This window comes from Artemia sp. Qi Xiang Cuo, chromosome 8 (assembly GCF_049724085.1).
Source record: "Artemia sp. Qi Xiang Cuo chromosome 8, ASM4972408v1, whole genome shotgun sequence".
Lineage (NCBI taxonomy): Eukaryota > Metazoa > Arthropoda > Branchiopoda > Anostraca > Artemiidae > Artemia > Artemia sp. Qi Xiang Cuo.
The window spans coordinates 25,746,856-25,770,745 of NC_142801.1; the positions used below are offsets into that span (position 1 = coordinate 25,746,856).

At 33.4% G+C, this 23,890-nt stretch overlaps 1 protein-coding gene across 1 annotated transcript in view; it reads right to left on the reverse strand.

The window, feature by feature from the left end:
- The window catches only part of LOC148949277 (putative valine--tRNA ligase, cytoplasmic), a 90,170-nt gene that overhangs the window by 21,933 nt on the left and 44,347 nt on the right, over positions 1-23,890 (reverse strand). The window contains exons 11-14 of the mRNA XM_089093316.1: positions 16,513-16,635; positions 8,903-9,010; positions 5,598-5,760; positions 4,048-4,328 (exon numbers count right to left, since the gene is read on the reverse strand). Coding sequence (XP_088949442.1) covers positions 4,048-4,328; positions 5,598-5,760; positions 8,903-9,010; positions 16,513-16,635 — 675 coding nt within the window. The remainder of the gene's footprint in view (positions 1-4,047; positions 4,329-5,597; positions 5,761-8,902; positions 9,011-16,512; positions 16,636-23,890) is intronic.

Genomic DNA, 23,890 nt, shown 5'->3' on the forward strand with positions numbered 1-23,890 from the left:
TACAAAAAAAAGTACAGGAAAAACATAATTAATAATCTATGTCAGTAATAATCTAAAAATAAATAATTAAAACCAGTAAGATAATTATATATTGTCTACATGTAAGAATAACACGGAACTCCTTCACATTTTAGTAGATAGGAGGACATGGTACACGTTGTTGAAATGAGAATCATGCAAGCAATTTCAGTCTTTATGATTGGAAGACCAAACTTTGGTAGCAAAAGAGGTACTTCTTTGAAGATCATTGTTGCTTTTTATATTTTTCAACTTGAGTGATACTCAAAGAACGTGAGGAACGTTTAGAAATGATCTTGGTAAGTTTTTTTTTACATTTGTGGCAACAGTGCTTTTAAAACTCAACTAAGAAATTTTACGCCATTAATAACTAAATCATATGAACAGCATTTTTATCTGCCATCGGATAGCAAAATAAAACGTGGGTGCTATACACCTGTTGTGTTATACACATCGATTTGTTTATTAAGCATCTTTGTTGTTATTGTTATTAAATAACAACTTATGTTTATTGTTTTTTTTTATATTTTATGTTTATTGTTATTACACATCTATTTGTGGATCTTCTTATTAAATGGGCGAAAAGATGTCGATCTATGCCTTTTGCAATTCTTATGATTTAGAAGGAAACAAGGAACCACTCATCTGATCTTTATTCTTGTCTTATTGATGTCAAAGGTATACAAAGAATAAAATTTCGTTTTTTGACCTGCCATTTACTGAAAGACCGATCCCTCATAGTGGTGAACTGTCTATTCCAGAACCGTCAAGAAGTCCCACTATCTTAAGGAGATCTCAATGATTTGGTAGATGACTTACATTTTTTCCAAACAACAGCAGAGCTTTTGGGCTCTCGATTTAAGGGATGGATGGGATGTGTTACTCTTACATTCAAGATGATGATGCTTTTTTTTCACAAGATGATCCCCTCGTTTTTACTAATAATATTTAGGGCGTAATAACTGTCTTTGTTATAGTATATAAGGAAAACAGTGGCGTTTGTTTGTCGACGGTTTGGAAGTTTAAATGCTGTTCATTTTCTTACCAGCAATTAAGTCCCTTCAATACCATTAATACCTATCTATGAAAGAGTCTATACCTTCTATACCTATCATGAAAGAGTCTTATGAAACTACTATTTTTTTTGAAAAATGAAAAAAATGGAAAATCATTGAAAACTGAAGAAAATTCCGCTACACTTAGGATTCCAAATGGGGTACATAAAATGTTGTTGTGTTACTACAGAGACTGAAAATTAGAGTAAGTTAGTGGAACAGCAGACACTGGAAAATTCACTGGCAAAAAACGGATTCTCATACTCAAGGACAAAAGAAAAAAAAAACACATTCCAGCATAACAATCTGATGATACATTTCTGTCACACAGAAAAAACCTGTCAAAGCTACGAAGGAGTTATGAGGGTTTTCTATATTTAAAACGAAAAACTCGTAAAGTAAGTGATGCAAAAGATAAAGAAGACATATTTGCTTGTCCTCAAACCAGACAGTTGATGACAGATGAAATATTGAAAGCAAAGCTTAGCGTTTTGGAAAGATCAGAGCGGGAATCTTTCACCAAAATAACTTCAAAATTTTCCAGAAATCATCGATGAGGTGACTTTAAAAGTAAGCAACTTCAGTATACATAAAGAACTATTAAGAAGTAACTTCATTATGTTGATAACATAGAAATTACAGAAAAAATAATACAAACAAATTACAAAAAAACTATTTGCATTCGAATCATTCTAGTTTATTTCGATAATCATTAACCTTGTGCTAAACATAATTAGATCAAGGTTTTAATGCTACAGACAGAAGTGTGTTCTTTTTTTTTTTTTTTTTTTTTTTCGTTTTGTTTTTTTTTGGCCAGTGAATATTGCGTGAAGAGGGTCAATGAGATTTTCCAAAATGTCGGTGATGTGCGCCAATCGTAGTGTCAGTCCTCGGATACTGGGAAGGAGCCCAAATCTTTACTAGATACTCGCTTGAAGCAAACCCGTCAAGGACTACACGGAGACTACGATTTCTGAGAAAACTCCATTGAACCTTAAGCAGACGATTACAAATTCCATGCATTTGGAGTTTTTCAATAAGCTCATATGCTAGATTCTGTCAAAAGCTTGTGCGGTAGCCAACAATGGCAGCATGATATCGTACCCTTGGATAAGAAGATCAACCCACTTCTAATATTGGGCATTTTTCTTTAACAGATCAGATCTCCATTCCTCTTAGTGATGACAACTATAAAAACAAATCTAACTTTGAACCTTAGACGCCAACTATATATTTTTTTATTATTAAATAGCAGTCAAGCCGGACACATTCGATACTACCATATACTCCAAAAAAACATTACATAAGAAACGTCTTTCCAGTAATAAAAAGCATCCTCCCCCCACAGGAAGTATTTCTTACGGTGGCCTTCCTTAGCACTTCAGAATTTTTCCAAATTGAGGCCCGTCAGGTTTCCAATACGAAATTCAGAAATCCTTTTATTCTCAAAAAGGGGAATAATAACAAATAATAATCATTAAAGTAAAAAACTTAATAGGCATAATTAATAAAAATAAAAAACAATTTTCCATCATTTTAACTTTATTTTGGGCCAATATTTTGCAAAAAAAGTGGTCCTTTTAATAGTGGTCCTTTTATCTTCAGACCAATGTAAATCAAAATAATAAAAACAATCTAATGACATCAGTAGTTTTTTCAAGAATTGCAGTATATAAATTTGAGGCTCCGTCCTAATTCCACAAAGTAATTCCAACAAAGCTCTTCAAAAATACTGATTAATTCTTGGTTTTTTGTTAATTACTTTTATTTACGTACACAAGTGAAAACAAAATACTCTAAACAATAGCGGTAATTAAAAAAATGAATTGCAGTCAGATTCACTTACTACTTTCTGAAGTTCTTTCCTAGCACCCATTTTATTAATCACTTCTGGCTTGTTTCCAATTCAACACACCCAAATCCACGTTGGCGATAGTACGGTTGTAATAAATTTTGCGTTGTACGTTTATAGCACAGAAACATATTAAGACATTCTCAATCCTTTGAAAAATGATTCATGTCTCTTTGTACTGGGTTTTGCGGTTTTAATAGTATGAATATCAAAAGTCTATTGACCAAAAGACTCATTTAATTTATTCAATTTAGATCTTGTTCCGAAGTTTCCAGAATCAACTAGAGGTCGGTTTTGATCGATTGTGTTTTGTTCCTTCAGGATTTAGCTCATTTTTTGTATCATGAATTGTATATATACTAATTTGTAAATGTTTATTTTATCAGGCACGTTTCTTAGGTTTTATTGTCATGATTTTTTCATTTTATTTTTATTAGGCACTAAAGACTGAATATGAAAACAAGTCTGGAATAGCTGCAACTTTTTAGTTTTCATTGGTCTAGCCCCGCTGGGTTTTTTTTTATCGGTTTTCTGTTTAATTTTTATATGTGTTTTATAGTCTTTAAAAAAAAAGTTTAATGTTAATATTTTTTGCTAAATTATTAACAAAATGCTTACGCGTCACATCACTCAAAGTATTTAAATTGAATAGCAACTTTTGCAACCTGATGAGGCTCAAAACTTGACAAAGGCATTTCTACTTTTCTCAACATCACATACAATCAATTATGTTTCCATATTATTTTACTTTTTCATCATAAACAAAAAAAGTTAATCTTTAATGAAAGATTTTCACTTCACTTCTCTTTTCTTAAAATTAATCAAATGTAACAAATTATTCAAACTTTTAAGGGCTTTCAGATATCCTTTGAAATTTAAATCCCCTGGCTATTTACTGTAAACCCGTAGTTTCAAAAATGGCCTTCTAAAAAAATATTTAATTCCCGATTTTTCGTCAGTTAATCCTTAGTTTATTATATGTACTTTCTAGTCTATAGAACTATAGAAAAGAAAATCCTTACCAGATACACATTATATAACTCAAAGGATATAAATTGAATAATTGCTTTTGTAACCCGATAAAGATAATAATTTGAAAACTATCAAAAACAAAATTCTTACCAGATACACATCACATAACTCGAAGTATATAAACTGAATAATCGCTTTTGTAACCAGATGGAGATCATAATTTGAGAAGGACATTTCCACTTTCCTTAACATCTCATACAGTCTTCCCAATATCCATGCATTTACAGGGTTCTCCGAGTGAAGAGTTATAACTTCAGGTAAACTTTCAACTTTATCCAAGTTAATCAATAGAAAATTCATAGCCTGCCAGGTTTTATTCAGAAACAAACGGTGGAAATATAAGTGTTCAGTATCAACTTTGATCATATCATCTGAAAAATAAAAGACTATCGTTGACATGGTTTTTATCATGAACGAGATATTGTCATATAATCTCCATAAGAAAAGCAAAAAGATGCAAAAAGAAGCAAAAGAGTAAGACATACTTGTAAAATATGGCTGACACCACCTCTCCCCCACTGTTTTTTCTTTCTAAGGAGAGGGTACTACGCAAGATCGTACCCAGGGAGATTAGGGTTTGTGAATCCCCCCCCCAAAAAAAATGTTTGTTCGACTCGTGAAAACGTAGCAAAATGAATATAAACAAATTTTTGGCACGTTTCTTTCGTACCCCCCCCCCCCCCCCCCCCGAAACAAAATCCTGGATACGGTCGTGGAACTACGTAAAAATTTCGAGAGGAGAGGGTTGGAAATAGAACTGCTTAATATCAACTTTGATATCATCATCTTGAAAATAAAAAGATGTATTCGCCATAGTTTTCGGTGAACATCAAGAAGCACATCAAACATGCAGGAAGAAAGGATGGAATAGAAATTTCAGTTTCATGTCTAGTACATGAAAATTATAATCTCATGTTTCAACCTCTTAAGGTTAGTAAAGAAAAAAAATCTTTGCCAGCTATATTTTATTAGGGAGTCAAAACCTCCACTACAAAACGTGAAACCTCCATAACAAAAAGAGAAGGCTTTTAAGTGAGCTAGTATCCTCAAAAACGGGGAAAACCTACATTTTAAAATGATCCAAAAACTAAAGGAATCATCAAATAAGTAATAAAAAAATAAAGAGGCGGAAGTTTATTCAGCTTCAGTAGAGGCATATAAATTGGGAGCCGAACCCACTTTCCGTGTCAGAAATTCCTCCCAAGAGGTTTTTATCGCCAAAAACTAATTCCTCCCAAACATGCATTACATCCCAATTATTAAATAATTTGGGTTCTCAAGGAGGAGAGAGATACCCAGACGCTTGACCTGGAGACACAATTAAGCAAAAAAAAAAATATTTTGAGAGCAAAAGGTAATTTATGAATATTAATAATGAATACGAAAATTCTTAGCTTTTCATGTTTCTCTAAGGTGTAATCAATGAAAATATAAAATATCAATGATAATATAAAATATCATAAAATATTAAGTCACACTTAATATCTATTCTGATATTTTCGGATATTTACAATCTGAAAAATAAAAGACTGTTACTGACATGCTTTATAGGAAAAAAATCCTGAAAATTGGTTCAAATATGGTTGCAAAGGATCTTGAAATACATGACAGAGAAATTAAATTCAAATAAACAACCTTACTTTTGATGTCATAAGAACAGAGTGCAAGTCTGAGGCCATCTACTCCAACCTGTTTGATTCCTTCTTCAGGAAAATTGCTGTTTATCGTAACCAATGAAGTATTCAGTTCATCTTTACTTATTATACCTTCGTTCCAACTTCGAGTGGCTTTGGCTTCCAGTTCCTTCAATTACAACCATTGATCAGTTACCCCAATTATGTAATGAAAAAATGTTTCTAGTTAAATACATGTGACACACAGGAAAACCCATCAGATTTTCCTAAGAAAGTAAAGTAAAGAACGAACTATGTTGTCATCACTTTTACCCAAGCCATCCTTTACATTAATTGCCATATATGATATCATTCGTGAGTTATATGATCATGTATATGGAGATGCAGTTCTCTAATCAAAATTGTATTTCATTTTTTTTTAAGGGTGTAATAAATAGCAATTTGATTTCAAATGAGCCCCTAGACATCTCTCTATGATATTTCAGCGCCCCACTAGGGGCGCCTAAGAAAAGGAAAAGCAGGAGAATACCAAAAAAAAGGAGACACATCGCTGCTTCCCTTAGCCTACGAAAAAGTGATTTTCCTTCTTTTGCAAGATATGGGATTGAATTTCTCCTAAATCAGGGTTTTCGTCAATGGTGATTCCAATGGTACGGTTTTTATGTTAATCCCACGCCATTTTTGTGGGGTTTCAGGCCATTTTGCAAATTCCCATAAATTTATTTTCGCAACAAGCCTTTATCATCAAGATTAATCGAAATAATAGTAACTATTCTTGAATCAGGTTCAAATAGCGATTCTTCCTCACTTGTCAGTTTGTTTTTTTTCCAAGACACCTATTTAGATTTCCGGTTACTATGGGCTAGGGTTCATTTTTTCCTAGGTTGCCCCTTTCGGAAAAACCATTATGAAAAAATGGTAGCTTTTTTAGTGCAGTAAACATAAAACAAAAGATGTTCAAAACTGTCTGAAGAAGCACATACATAAGAAATTGACTTAAAGCCTTGCATTCTTAAAACTCGGGTATTTTTCAGCTATTTCGAAATACTTTTACAACACATTGCGTCATTGAAAAATACAGAGAATTTTAGGACACAAATTTTGATTCAGATTACTGGATTTTCAGCGATCTATCTCGATTTGACTAGCCAAATCTGGTATGCAGTATTCGCATAGAGCTTAAAAAAGTGAGAACTTTCCACCCTTCTTTAAGAAATCTTTCTACCTTTTTTCGAAAAATAAAATCTTTACTTTGCATTTTGGATAGCTTTTTGTTCTGCAACAACGACACAAACGAAAAGATAAAGGGTTGACGCTCTTCAAATATCCAATTAAAATCAATAATGCCTTTCCAACGACTTTATTGTTAGGTTCTTTCTTGAAATTATCGCAATCGTCACTATACCATTCTTGCTACTATTATATTAATTGACAGCGGGGCAGGTTAAATATTTGACACAATAGAATTAGCACAAGATTTACTGGCTTACTTTGGAAATTTCATCATGTTTACACAGGACTTTGGAATCAGATTTTGGGGAGTTGTATTTGGCGGAATCGGATGTTAGCAGAAATGGGACAAACTTCACCAAATGAGTCATACCGGAGCTACATACCGCTCATTGGTAAAATTAAAGAGGTGAAAAAGATGACACTGAAACATAGTAACATCCTTGTAGGATACAGAATCAAACTTGAAACATTTTGGCATTTGGCAGTCCTTACATGCAAACCTCTCAAATGATATCTTGGAAAAAATATCATTCATTGAAATACTTTTTATTATATTGAAAATTCTTTCAAAAGATCATTTTGGGTATTATAAATGTAAGATACTCTTCGATGCCCTATAAATGAATGTATCTCTTAAAGTGCCAAGGACATGCAAATGAAAACGTTTTACCCCATCTCAGGTCTGTTCAACTTAAAACTGTGATTTTCTAAGATTTTATTTTAGCTGCTTCAAAATTATGAAGTTTTTACAGTTGTACAGGGCCGTAATTTGCTATACAGAATTTAAAAGAGAAAAAGGGAAATAAATGAAACTAAAGAGTGAAATTTTTTTTATAAATTACACCAGTTTTTCCGCAGAGTGGTCTAAGAAATTATTTACGTAATTTGCTATAGAGCAAGGGGGTAGCTGCCTTCAAACCTCTGTTTAACAAAACAACTCTCTTCCCCCACCCCCCAAACCATAGACCCCAGTTTGCCCCTCGATATGAAACTTAGCGTCTTTAAAAATCTTGTCGAAACTAAGAATGGCCACATAATTCATGCATTCACAGAAACAGACCAGCATTCTTTAGAACACATTTGCTTTTATGGTACTATATGGCCCATTTTTCATTTTTACTGCCATTTTCACTTCGACTTGGGAAAATTGGCTCCAATTTGCCCCTCTCCCTCAGGATTTTGAGAAAAGTATGCCACTGCAGTAGTATAACATTTGCGTCAGTGTTGTCGCGTTGAATCACCAAAATAGACTATATATATATATATATATATATATATATATATATATATATATATATATATATATATATATATATATATATATATATATATATATATATATATATATATATATATATATATATATATATATATATATATATATATATATATATATATAAAATATATATATATATATAATATATATATATATATATATATATATATATATATATATATATATATATATATATATATATATATATATATATATATATATATATATATATATATATATATATATATATATATATATATATATATATATATATATATATATATATATATATATATATATCGTTGTTTAAGTTTCTATTTAACCAATTCAAACAATCAGATGTCATTTTCACTGTCCTTTGTACTTCAAATTTCTAACAATTTAAGAAAACGAAGTCTCAAACTTTTAGAAGAAAATTGTCTCTCTATGGGCAGTGCCATTTTAAAAGTGACCGCCTTTAACAATATTTATATACAAATATACATATATTCGACCACAGTGGTGCTTTCAGCATTTTTATATCTGATTAAATTAAAAACGTAACCCTACATAGAAATGAAAACTTGACGCCGGTAGAAAAAATAAAAACTGCCAATATGTCTGTATCGATCAGATGGATTAACCAGATGCACACATGGGGGAGAAGGGCTTCTCTAGAAAAAAAATTCAAGATTTTCTGCTTATTTTCCTATCTTTTTGTATAATTCGTCTGTTTTTAAGGTACTTCCAGGCATAAAATCCAAAACTGTGGTTATATTGAATAGATATATTCTACTGTAGGGTAAAGAGTTAAAAAACTTACTTTTTTACTAACACCGTTAATGACATCAACTGGGTCAATTACGTTTCCTTTAGATTTAGACATCTTCCTTACTTCAGCATCACAAATCATTCCATGAAGAAGTACTTCCTACTGATGAAAAAAAAGAATGTGTAAGACAAAAAAAAGTAAAAAAATGCGATTATAAAATAGCAAAAACAGAAAAAAATTACACTCAAGCTAAAAGGGAGGAAAAGGATAAAAAAAGTAAAGTACATCGAAGCCACAGGTATAGCAGAAAGAGAAATATTTTTTTCCTGTTCCATGTAAAACAAAATTATTAAACTTTTAAAGCAGCCAAGAAAAAACGAGCTTTAAAACATTCAAATAAAAGAAGGGTTTATTTTTCTTCGTTCAGCATATCAAATAGCTCAATGATGTAGAACTTCCTATTTAAAAAAAAAAAAAAAAAAAAAAAAAAAAAAGTATTTTTTTTTAATCTTTGGCTGGGAATGGCTATTAGTTATACAGCCAAATATCCGCATGCACTGGTGTGTTTGTAACTATCTACATATTGGTTCTTTGAAATACCACGTTAGAGTCCCCGTTCTTTAAAATACCACGCCTGAAATTTTAACAGGAAAACTACTAGAAAAGAAAAACCAAAACTCAATAAGCTAGAATTTAAGCCTTTTCAAACCGCAAGGTTAATGATTAAACTATTATATAATTTATTCCACAGGTAATATTCACAACTAAAAATTGGGGTCAAAAACAACTTAAACCGTCTTTAGATTGAATAATAAGATGTAATAAAAAAAAACTTAAAGCAATCAGGACCCTCATAGAAATAATGATAATAATATTGATTTATAACCGACTTACAGCAAAACATAAATATTGGATTAAACATTTTAGAAAAAAACTGATTCAAAAACGAAAATCAACAATAACAATTAATAATAACATTAATCAGCAATAACATTAATGAACAATAACATTAACTGCTATTGAATAGCGCGTTATTGAAATAGTGAGAGCAAAGAATGAAGTTCTGAACTTTGTGAGGGAGCAGAGGAACGTGTGCGGCTGTTATTGAAATAGTGGGAGTAAAGAATGAAGTTACGAACTTTTTGAAGAAGCAGAAGAACGTGTGCAGCTGTTACTGAAATAGTGAGAGTAAAAAATGAAATTCTGAACTTTGTGAGGGAGCAGAGGAACGTGTGCAACTGTTATTGAAATAGTGAGAGTAAAGTATGAATTTCTGAACTTTGTAGGAAGTAGAAGAACGTGTGCAGCTTTTATTGAAATATGAGTAAAGAATGAAGTTCTGCACTTTGTGAGTAAGCAGAGGAACGTGTGCAGCTGTTATTGAAATAGTGGGAGTAAAGAGTGAAGTTATGAGCTTTGTGAGGAAGCAGAAGAACGTGTTCAGCAGTTATTGAAATAGTGAGAATAAAGAGTGAAGTTCTGAACTTTGTGAGGGAGCAGAGGAACGTATGCAGCTGTTTGGTCCTTGATGTTATGATGAGTTGTTAGTAGTAACAATAGCAGCAATATTTTTAACAACATTGAAGAATTGTCCAAAGCTTCTTATGTCGTACTAAACAAATAATTGTGAAGAAAAGGCTACACACACCCGGAGAACAGTTAAGACCATTGTGAGCATTTCTAGACAGAAATCAGCCAAAAGTTATTTAAAAGTTTCATTGCTCAAGAACGGATCTTCACATAAGCATAAATATTAGGAGGTGATCATCAATAAGACCATTACAAGAAGGTTTTCAGGGGAAACTATAAGGGATAAGTAAAAATTCAAAAATTTGACCGGCTGGCTAGCATCATTACAGACAGGTCGTTAAGCGGAAAACCAAGACGAACTTCTTTCGAAACATTGACGTAGGCTGCTTCTTCATCAAATTGAACCGAAGTACATTACCAAGATTATATATTTAATAGCGACAAGTGGTTTACTTAGCGCAGAATGTGCAACCACATAAATTGCAAGTAGGGACGATATTTAGATAGGGGAGGAATATATTACCTCTCTAAGATTAAAAATAAATTAAATGTATGCTAGTTCAGTAGCACACTTCCACAAATGGAGAGGGATCAGAATATTCTTCATTAGCACCCCTAAACGTTAGAAAAACTACTGCCTTTTCCCCGCATCCCCTCCCAAACAAAAAATGAATGCACATCCTTTAGTTAAAACAAAAATAAAGAAACAAAAACAAAAGCAAAAATTCAAAAATGGAACTGATTCATAAGTGGTACTTAAAAGAAGAAAAACAGCGTCCAACATCAACTGCGTCCAATACAATACTTAGATCGCATAAACGCATTCTTCCTAAGGCATACTCCATGAAGGTTTATCAAGTAGTTAGCTCTGGCACTCTGCGTAAGGCCCCGCCCCCCCCCCCCACAAAGGTTTCCTATATTTTTTAGACTCGTGAACTGATTTCGTCTCGTAATTACAAATTAATTTTTAGCTAAATAAGAATGAAAAATATTATTATTCAAAATACTGTTTACATGGAAAATATTTATCAATAAACAGTTTCTTTAAAGCCCTCTTTTGTATTTCAGCTTCTACGGGTTCCAGATCTTTACTAGGTTGCAGCTACTGATATAACCCTAACAAATGACTACTTGGTTGCTTGGATCCAAGTCAGGTTTTAGGTTTTAGCGTTTTAGTTTAGATTTTAGGGTTTTAGAGATAGAGATATTTATTTCGAGAAATTACTATCACAAGCCCTGAAGGGCCGAATTCAAATTTCGAAGTCCATAAAAAAACAAACAAGCAAGAAAATCATAACAAAAGCACAACAACTAAAAAATTGGCAACCAATGCAAAAAAAATAAAAATAAATAAATAATTAAATATCGGAATGTTATATGACTCCTTTGTCACTTATATTAAAAACTGCAAAATGGCAACTATTTAAAAAGATAAAAACTGATAAAACTGAAAAAATAAATAATATACACATTAGCAAATGTTTAAAAAACAACATAAAAAAGAGATAGGGAACAAAAAAAAAGAGCAAAAAGAAAAACGAGCTGTTTCTTTTATTATATAAGAGAAAAGACAAAATTTATCTACAAATTAACCACTATTTATTATATCAGTAAAAAAGTGATAAAAGAATTCTTATACCGCAAGGTAGTACAAAAAATGGGAGATAAGGTGGGGATAGGCTGGTACACAGTTCGTGGAGGACGATTTCTATCAGGTACATGGTATTCAGGGAAAAGGTTTGCAGTACGGGGGTTCAAAAGTGCCAACTTACCAAAACGGAGGCACAAATTATTTCTTCGTCTCTCGAGGGTCTCTAGGTTTGAAATATTTAAAAAATGCAAATATGGTATCTTGCCCTCTTTAAAAATAATTATTAGAGCTCTCTTTCGGAGATTTTCAATTTTTTGTGTTGCTTCATTTGAGAGACCAGGGTGCCACACAGGACAAGCATACTCTAATATGGGACGCACAAAAGAAATGTATACTTGTAGTAAATGTGATTGGGGGCAACTGAATTTATTTATAAGTTGAAGGAGGGAAAGCGAGGAGTTTGCTTGTCGTAGGATATTATTTATATGGGCATCCCATTTCAAATTAGAAGAAATTGTAACACCAAGGCGTTTAAGAGATGTGACAGAGGTTTCAGGAGGTATAGGAGCAAGAAAAAGGGGAGGGGATTTAAGGAAACTTACTCAGACTATTGCGGATTTAGAAGGGTTAACTGTCATGTCAAGGGAAGAGGCCTCACAGGCAATATCTTGGAGTATGCCCATTGGGTTGCTAAACATGTTTTTATGACATATCTCTAGAACTGTCAAGTCGTCGACAAATTTCCACCTATTGTCATAAAGGGTTGAAAGGGTGCTAATCATAAGAGAAAAAAGGAGAGGGCCTAGAATAGTCCCCTGAGGAATGCCATTAAATATGGGAAGATGATCTGAGAAACAATTTAGATATTTAACTGCTTGAGATCTATTAGAAAGAAAAGAGGTAACAAGCTTAACAAGGAAAGTTTCAATGTGGAATTCATTTATAAGTTTATCTATGAGCAAATTGTGGTTAATCAAATCGAAAGCTTTTTGAAGATCAATAGAAATTAGATTAAGTGTTAATCTACACTTAAAACCAAGTGTTAGGTTTTTCAAGTAATTTACCCATGGTATCAACAAGATGGATCAGGTAATGAGAGGTTGACGTGGATTTGAGATTACCAAACTGTCTAAGATCATTGAGGGGGAGGACTTTTATCTTAAGCCAGTCTGCGAGAAAACTTTCATACAATTTTGAAAAAATTGAGGTGAGGGTAATAGGACGAATGGCATCAAAGCCAGGCTTCCCATTTTTCTTTTTGATTGGGGTAATAAAGCCTTGTTTCCAATATTGACGGAACTGTCCAGATTCTGTAATTTCATTAAACAGGATGGATAGGTGTTTTGAGAGGTAATCACTGAAAGCTTTAGTCAGAGGAACAGATACATCTAAAGGGCAAATGCTTGATCGTTTTAGTTTTTCAGTTTTTCTTACAAAATTAAGTAGAGAAATAAGTGGGAGTGAAAAAGGATCAGGAATATCTGGAAATGCGTAAGATAGTGGTGGGAGACTCTGGACAATAGAAGCCAGAAACTTATTGAGGTCATTAGCTGTGGTCTTTGGAGGTTCATTTATATTAAAATTTAGTTGTTCTTGACTCTTGCCGGTAAGTTTTTTGATTTTAGAGTACCAGTTCTTTGGTTTATCATGGCGCAAGTATTTAATTTTATTTTTATAATAGGCTCAGGCAGCTTTTCTAATTTGAATTTTTAATTCCTTTCTTAACTTATTCGTTTCAGCTAAATTACCCCTCTTAAATAAGCTTATTTTCGTGCGGATTAACATTTTTATTTGATTTTTTTATGTATGGTTTATCACTGGAGCCTTTTCTGATTTTTTTTTTTCTGGGAAACATAATGAGCAGGAATCAGTTAGTTTTTTTTTGTGAAAAATCAAAATTTTATCATCAAAGTTATTAGAATTATCAAGGTCTGGCCAACTTTCACTGGTCAGCCTTGATCCATATGAAAAAAGGCCTGTGTCACTGAGGGGACGGCAAACCCCAATGGAGGTAGTAAAGGAATGTTCAATGGCTGAAGAGGGAGAAAAAAGAAGACAATAGTGGTAACTGCCTCCTAGTTTTAGATGTCAGGTCGAGAGTAAAAACCTTCTAAAAGAAACAATGTCAGGTTTTACACCGTTATTTTCTAAATTATGTTTCTTACACCCTTAAAAACGCAAAGCTGAAGCACGACTCTCACGAGACGGCTAAAGGTATTTTATTTGAGAATGTTGATTATAACCCAGGATCACCCAGGATCATACTCTTAACAAGAATTCTTTTCTTTTTTTTTTACTTTTGCTGACTAGCCATGCCATTATACGAATTGTAAAAAAAAAAAAAAAAAAAAAAAAAAAAAAAAAAAAAAAAAAACATCATCTTCCTACTTTTGAATAATATTTTTATTTATATGTAAATTTATTAGTTTATATTTTTATTTTTAAGCATGATAACCTAGGATCATGCTTAGACAGACATGAACACAAAAGTATATTATCGAATGTCTTGGAGCATTACAGCTTTGAAAATCAAAATTCTGAGTTGGATCAGAATTCCTTAAGCACAAATGATAGTGCATTGAAAAACCATAAGTTTGATAACCATTTCAACGCATAAGTTACCGCATCCTACTTGTAAATACTCTAAGTCCCTACTTCGATATAAAGAGCTGTAGAGACGCGTTTGGGCCATGTCTAACCTTTTTTGCATCAATATATGGCTTTTATAGAAATATACTTTCCCATTAAGACGTAAGCAGGAGGAGGGGGGCATCCCTCCCACCGAAATCGTAAGTTTTTCCGAATATATAGGCACATCTTATTAAAATCACGAAATAAATCCGTGCTTCACAAATGCCAACGGCCCCCCCCCGGCCCCCAGAAAAACTCTACGTATGGACATGCTTCTCCACAACATCTGCATCAAAATTTTTATGCAATCACACTTGTTGATAATTTAAACACCGTACATTCATTATACAAAAGCAAGGACACTGAGGAAAATAAAACAAGGCGTGTACCCTTTAGTACAAAAATAAAAAAAAAAACCTAAAAATTGATGGCAGCTTTTTTAAAATGCAAAATAGCGAAGTGAGACATATCATGCGATGATGCGATTTGAAAATTGCTCCACAATAATCTTGGTTGAGAAAAAATTGATCTGTCATACAGTTGACACCCTCCTTCACTCAGAAATGGCTTGATAACCAAACTACTACTCCCCCCCCCTATACATTCAGGATCCTGTACATTATTTCTGTATTCCTTGTCGATGAAAGTTATATATAATTGTTTCTAGCTCTCAAAAACAAAGTTCTTGTTTTTGTAAACAAACTTTAAAAATGAAAGAGACTTTATCTTTCGTATGATATCAAAATTTACTATTATGTACTAAATTATTTTTAGTAATATTCCTCCCCCCCCCCGCTCAGCCCAAGGAGAGAAAGGTATTCCCTAGGAGAGAAAGTCGTTGCCAGGCTGATCCAAAAACAGTTTACAAATACCAGTCAGTAAGATCGAGCCAAAAATAAAAATATTGCACCAACTTGAAATGATTAGTGTCATTTAAACCCTGCTAAAGGGTCTAACCCCGAAAAACAAAAAAAAACTAAAAAAAACTATCTATTCCTCACAACCTAGTGCAATAACGTGTCTTTTACTACTCTAAAAATTCCTAAAGGGGCAACACTGCTCAACTTTACCCGGCAGCCCTATTTGAATCGGAGGTTCTGGTTAGACAAGTTCACCACAGGTGGCAGGGTTCTACGATGAGTTTTCAGCAGGAGTAATAGTAGTTACAATGAATGTTGAAAAACCCTTCAAGATCTACAATCGAAGCCCCATTTCGAAATCTCCAATTAAAAATTCTAAAAAATAATATTACATGTCATCTGGTGTCACTCTTCAGCGCCTGATTAGTGTAATAGCTAGGTATATTAACAGAGAAAAACAAAATAAATATATACTATTAAAAATAATAGCTTTAAAAATAACTTTTAAAAATAATTGTAATAAAAAAAACCGAACAATAGCTTCAAAATTAAGAATTTTGGCACGCCCAAATACAAAGTAAAAAAAACTTGAGAAAAAAAATTCTGTTTTTGAATTCCTCCTTTCGTAATAAAGCATATAAAATAAATTCTGAAGCTAACATAAATTTCTTACACAAAATTCATTTTAAATATTTTACTTTATGTATTGTCCTTGACTTTCAAATGTTTTTTTTTTAGTTTTATCACCGTTGTTACAGGTGGGTTTTCAACAAATAAATAAATAGTTAAATGTGACAGGATTCGCAAAATCTTTCTAGCAACTACCCCTGGATTGTTGGGTGTTTCTTCATAATTTCTTTTTGGGTATATAAATATACATATATATTGCTTTTTTTTGCAATGAAATGTAGGTGCTTGCACATTTTCCCAAGCATAATCTTTGGAACCTTGGTTTGACTAATCGTACTGTAGGTCGTATCACATTGAAACGGGATGAAAAAAGCAACAATATAGTTCTAAAAGAACGGTATAAATGGCTTACAACTCACCCTAAACGGAAGTTTCCCAGTCAAATAAGAGGACATCATCACCATTCTTGCCACCCAGAAGAAAAGAATATCAGATCCAGTTTCCATCAATGACAAAGGAAAGAACCTCTTCATATCCTGATTCTAAAATAATCACTGTAATACAAAAACTGACCAACAAATTAACTAAAGAAATAAAATCGCAGTGAATAGTGGTTTAAATGTTCACTCATGGAACATCTAATGGTAATCATACATAATCGTAAATAATGTAATCGTACCTATACCATCTAACTATATATTATCATACTCTTGCTATATGCTACCATATTACAAGTTGAATGAAAATGGGACGACGATCCTTGTAATATGTGATTTGGCTCGGTGGCGCATGCTTGTCTCTCCCCTTCATTTCTTTATGTTTAGGATTAATAAAAATCATTTGAAAACAACTAATACTACGACTCTTGGTATATAGTTGACCCTTGATTATTTCCGTGGTCACGATCTTATCGGTATAGTACCTAATGCCATTATTAAGGAAACACTTTTTTTGGCAATTTTTCCGATTAAGCTTTTGTGTTTAAGTCTCTCTTTAGTTTCAGAACTCAATCAATTTCTTCTCACAAACGATAGCTGGAATTTCCACATGTCATCCTTTATATGTGAAAAAAAAAATGTATTCTGAAAATGCCATTGGTGTTATTTAAATTGCTACTTATATACGGTGTTTATTAAAAAAAAAAAAAAAAAAAAAAAAACAGCAACAAAACCCTTAAGCTTCCTTAAGCTTTCGCCTGTTTGGAGTACTATTAATACTAATAAAAGTTCTCTGCAGCAACCAGTCGCCTAAGGTCAACATAGGTGCAAACGCTCCCCTTCCATTCCAATCTATTCAAAGCGTCCCTCTTTACGCCATCCCAAACAACTATCTTTTGTGACGTAGAATAGCTGAGAACGGCACCATCCTGAGGTAGACTCTCTTTTTATCTTAAAAAGAAACAATAGCAAATGATTTCCGTTTGAATGAGCCTGCTCTTAATATTTTACTTCAATCACTCATTGAGGTCACCACAAAAAAGAACCTCATTCATGATTTCGCTTCCCAAGAATAAAGCTTTATTTTTGTAAACATGAGAACAAAACATTCACCATAGGGTCCTCAAACATGCTGAATCCGGTGGCGCGGTTCATTAAAATTGCACCATCTGTCAGGGGTAGTTTCTTCCCCTTTCCTTAAATTATCCAAAGTTTCATACGATAATAGCTCTTGACAAGCAACTTTAAACTCAATTAACAAAACACATTTGGGATCAGCATAAAAAGTATATTCTTTTGTTTTATTGCTTAGATTTTGCTTGAGGGTAGAACTGCGGAAGTTAGAAGAAAGGATTGCAATGAGACGTTGTGCTAGGACAAATTTTTTAGTACTTTTTATCTTTATTTATTTTATTTTTTTTCAATATAGGAGAAAGCTATAGGCTTGTCGCAATACAAACGCAAGAAATGACAGCTCAAACAGCAACACTGCAAAACACAAAACAAAAACAAAAATATTCATCAGTAAAAAAACAACTATACAACAACTATATTACAGAAACTGTTTTTTATAGAACTCAGTTTCAACAAGAGCATTCTTAAATGTTTGCACAGAAACCATGGTATCAGGTAAACTATTCCAAAGTTTTGTTGCATGGTTAATAAAGCTACATTGACCTATTTTCTTGTGCACTTGTGGCTGATACAGTTTATACGAGTTTTGTCGAGTGGCTGAGTAATGACGAAGTTTGAAGTCTCTGACCTGTTAAGACATATTTATTCTTTAAAAGGATTAAATCCCAGTTTTTGAACAGGTGTGAATTAAAAGGATTATGTTCGGACTTAATTAGAAACTAAACTTCGTTTTATCCTAAACCCCAAGAATGACTAGGAGAGTATGCCCCGAATGCCGCTGCAGGGCAACTTTAAACTGTTTGATATGCAACGACTGTGGATCATATTTCCACGAACAATGTGCTGGAATTGAACGTTTCCAATGGTCTAAAAGTTGGCTATGCCTAGATTGTTCTGTGAAAAAGGATAGTTTAAACAAGGATAGTCCAAAAAAGGTAATTACTTTTGCTGATACTTATTCCAGTCAACCCAAGCCTCTCCCAATTACTCCCCCTCGTCGTCTATCGGGCAATGACCTGGCAAACATTGTGATGGAAATTCTATCGCCCCCTCTAGCTCCAAACCTTCCAAGTAATAATGACCACCTCGAAGCCAACAAATCTAATGCCTCCTGCCAGACGGAAACTACGACTTGTGACAATTGTTGTTCTAATCCTCTATCGGACTTATCACTTCTTTCCCTTATAGCAAAGAGAGATAAATTAGAATTAATAAGCAAGGAAATATCTGCAATCATAGACCTTAGGTCACGTCTAAATGAAATCCCTCCAAAGTCCTCTGATGTTAATGAAGATCAAAATCAGGAAATTATCATTAACAAATCCCACCCTGATAAATATGCAATTGTTTCCTGTAACAAAGAGGTGATGAAACAAACTAGTATTTTTCAAAAATTCAGTTACCTTGTGGATAACATAAATAAGAGTTCATCTGACCTGGTAAACATGAAGTTGAATACCAATGAATGCGAACTAAAGTTCAAGTCAATCAAGATAAGCGGTCATGAACTGACTACACATAAGGGTGTATGCAAATTCGCCTGGAATGATATTTGCAAAAAAGGAAAAAAATATAAATATCTACATGTTTGCAAGAGTTTTAATGTTGGGGGTGAGTGTAAAGTCTATGACTGCCAACTATTACACCAGAAAGTTTGTTTTAAGTTTGGAAGTGGTCGTTGTTTTGGTTGTGACCGGATTCATTTGAATCATGGCTATGGCGCATTCAAAAAACTTTTTAATAATACCAGAAAGAGTTATCATCAACTGTCAAACTCTCTCCCGTGTATTATCACTATGAATATTGAGCAGCCAAAAAACGAAGTTCGCCACACCAGCCCTCAAAAGCGACAGGAATCCGAATTATCAAAAGCACCGAACAAACCCATTCAGAAGACTTCCTTATTAAGTTCCAGATCCCTCCCATTTAAATTGCCAAGTCAGTCCATCTCCTCATTTTCATTATTGACATCAAAGGTACCTACTAACTTACAACAAGTCTACAATAACGAATAAAGAAACCCTAGTTTTATACATTGCTCCTCCTCCTACACATTTCCCAGAATCCTTCTAGCGAATGTAAGGTCACTGGTAAATAAAATGGATGAATTTCAAATTAATCTTGATAAAAACCAGATAGATATTGCTTGCCTTACCGAAACATGGTCTGCAACTGAAGACTTTTGTTCCATTCAAAATTATGTTTCCCATTTTAAGCCCAGGATAGACAAAGATGGTATCCCTCTATCTCATGGTGGAGGAGTAGCTTTTTTTTATCGGTCTAACCATACAAATAGGGTTCTTTAATTTTACGAAATAGTGAACAACTCCAAAACCGAAGCTCTATGGCTATGGACCAGGCCCAAAAACCTCCCAAAAGAAGTATCTTGCATGATTTTTTGTATTATTTATTACCCTCCGCATAGTGGATTTAAGATTGAGCTGACGGCATATATGCAACTTTATACTGACAGAATTCACTGCAACTAACCTTATGCTGCAATTACATTGTGTGGTGATTTTAATGAGCTACACCAAAAGTGGCTTAGCTCTGCTCTTAGCCTTGATCAAGTGGTCAAGTCGCCTACTCGCGGTGATAAAACCCTAGACTTAATTTTTATCAACATTGAAGATAACTACTGTGTCCCCAAAGTGGCCCCTCCATTAGGAGCAAGTGAACATCTATGCATCTTTTGGACCCCCTTATCTCCCTTTCCCCCTAAGCAATTTATCAGTTACTCTTATGGACCCATTACCGACGAGAAGGTGGCCCATTTCAAATTAAAACTTAGTTCCAAATCTTGGGCCAATATCCTATGTCTTACCAGTGGTAATGAAATGGCTTCTAAGGTTTCAGCGGAACTTTTCCAGTTATATCGTGACACCTTTCCAGTGAAAAATGTTACTCGCAAATCTAACTGTAAACCGTTGATAAATAAAAAAATTTTGTACCTAATAAATGAACGAGATAAACTCTTTAAGGAAGGATTTTTCCAAGAATCTCGAAAACTTAGAAACATCGTTGTTAGCGAAATCTGTAAAGCAAGAAAGGAGCATGGTGCGCCCATGCTCAATAAGTTATTCTGTATGGATCCTACGAAAGTCCAGAAAAATGCACAATATCTCATTGTAAATGTTTGTTTGAAGTTTTTCTTACTGGACAGTAGTAGTGACCTAGTTTGTGCAGATGTAATAAATGGCCATTTGCCTTAAATTCGTTAAACTCACCTGACATTTTAACATATGCTAACCAATAGTGGAGAGAGTGACATTCCTGTGATTGAAATTAATCATTCAACTTAAAGTCGAAACTCTTGACACAAATAAGTCAGTATACCCAGGTGATATCCCTACCAAATTGATTGTGGAATATGCCCAGTATTTATGTGTACCTCTAACTGCTATTTTTAACCAATGTTTTGTAGATGGTATTTTTCCAGTGTGTTTTAAACGAGCTATTATATCTCCTATACCAAAAACTAAGACCCCAAGAGTTCCCTCTGACTTAAGACCAATATCAAAAACCCCCATTTTCTCTAAAATCTTTGAAAGTTTTATTTACCATTTCCTTTTTGACGATATTCATGATAAAATCAACCCAAATCAGTTTGGCTTTAGGCCGAATCATAGCACCAGCATTGTTTAATTTATATACTTGATACTATTTTCAAACATCTTGAGTTGAATAGTTCCTACGTTGAGGCTGTTTTTGCTGATATTAGCAAAGCCTTCAACAATTTGGATCATCAGACTTTTATAGACAATGCAAGGGCTTTAGGGGCAAGAGATTCTGTTTTATCTATGTTAGCTAGCTTTTTGTCAGACCGTGAACATTTATTAGTCCTTGCTAACAGGGATTCATCAAGGTTATCCTCAATTTCCTATGGAGCACCTCAAGGAACTAAGTTAGGTCCTTTAGCATTTTTAATTGTTTTTAATAATGTTTTACCAAGTTTTGGCAACTCTTTTAAATTTGCGGATGATTTGACATTACTGAACCTTTGTCAAACATCTAATACTTTGAATGTTACACTCGACTCACTCATTAACAATTTAAAGAATGATCTTGACAATGTTAAACTCAACTTAAGCATACCCAAAAGCAGTTTCATGTTATTCTCTTTTTTTAAAAATATACCTCCTATCAATAATTACCTTTGCATACCAGATCTAAATACTGTTAAACTGCTTAGTGTGCAGTTGGACAATGAACTTAAATGGAACTCCCACATTTCCCGCTTATTTAAGTCAGGTTGTTTTCTCCTTAAATCTTTCTCTCTTCTCAAACGTTTCTCCATATCAATCCAAAACCTTAAAATAATTTACTGTTCTTATATAAGACCCTGTCTGGAATATGATTGCCCCGTCTGGCACCCTGGGTTGACCAAAGACCAATGTTCTAAAATTGAAAGTATTCAAAAAAGAGCAGTACAAATTATTCTGGGGACGGCCTATACTACATACAATGAAGGTTTGGCTAGACTTGAACTTATTACATTGGAATCACGACGTCACATCCTTACCATGAATTTTGGTCTCAAGTGCCTTAATTCTGACTATCATCGACGCTTTCTCCCTCCCTTTAAAGAAAATCCCCCAACCCTTCCTAAGACTAGGCGCAATGCTCTTAGAGCTCCAAATACCCAACTGGACCTGTATCCCCAAATGTTGACCATGAGATACAAAAACTCTTTTGTCCCCTATTTTGTTTCCTATTTTAATAATTGATATAAATTTTCCCCTGACATCTGTTTTATTATTGATTCAATTTTTTGCTTTATGTTTATCACATAACATTTGTTTTGTTATGGTAATTCTGACGTGCTTATGCTAGCTTTTATGCTATTTTAGCCAATAAATCATATTCTATTCTATTATCGACACCCTTCATAATACGGAACGCACTGATCAGGTCAATTCTATCCCCTCGAAACTCCGGAAGGAAGTCCCAAACATTGAAATAGTGAAAAAAAAGTTCAGCAATAGGCTTAAATGGTCATATTTTTATTTGATTTTATTTCCTTTCAGTCAATTAAATAATTTCTTCCGGAAAAATAAAATTCCGACTCCGAATTGAATCACGAGCGAAACCCAAATATTAGACCAAATTAAAACAGGGGGACCTGAAATAAGGCTGCCGACATGAAACTTTGACTCCCATCATAGCCAGGTTGAAAAGTAAATTTACTTTTTTTTTTTTGAATTCCATAATTATATATTAGATCCTTTTAATTAATAGGATTTTTTTTTTTTCACCAGGAGAAACAGAATTTCCACTCTGAATCAGATCAGAAGGGAACAAATTTTAATCCAATGAAGACTCGCTTTTAATCGGGTGACACAGAATCTGGCAGCCGATTGAACCTCGACTCGAATCAGAACTAGGTCAAGTAGGCTTTTCTTCAAATGTTAACGTATATCTTTGCTTCTATTCCTTTATTTTATTAAATAAAAAAAAACAAGGTTTTTTAACTGAAAGTAAGGAGCGACGTTAAAACTTTAAAAAAACGTTGTTTTTTTTATTTTTGAACGTTTTAGAATTAATGCGGATTTTGATTTTGCCTCACCGTACATGAATAATTACAACAAAATTTGCATATTAATTTTACTTTTATTTGGTTAAATGGCTTTCTCGAAACTTGTTTAATTTTACTTACGGACGTTTTTATTAGTAATAAATATACGTAACTTACGAATTAACTTACGTAACGAACTTCTATATTCATATATTTTTAATTCGTATATTAGGGGGTTCGCCCCCTAGTCAATACCTCGCTCTTTAATCTGAAGTTCGAATTTTGTTTCAATTCTTTAAAAATGACCCTTAATCACAAAGGCCGTTATTTAGAATAAATAGCTCTTATGAAAGTACTAAAAGAGCTTTGGATTAAAGAGCGAGTTTTTGACTAGAGGGTGAACTCAATCATGTACGTAATATTTTCTGCTCGTTTTAAGTTTCGATGTTTCTGCTTACTTTCAGATGAAAAACTTGTTTTTTTATAATATTTGATTTCTGATCTTTTTTAAAATAATGCTGGGAAATCCGGTGCCCCCTTCATGGCAATGTCCCTTCCCCCATGAAAACTTCCTTCATGAAAAGATCCTCCCACATAGCCCCGACCCACCCCCCCCCCCTACCAGAAAAAATCCCCCCTGAAAACTTCTGTATACTTCCCAATAACCAATACTATATGTTAACATTGGGTAAAGTTTATAACTTTCAGCCC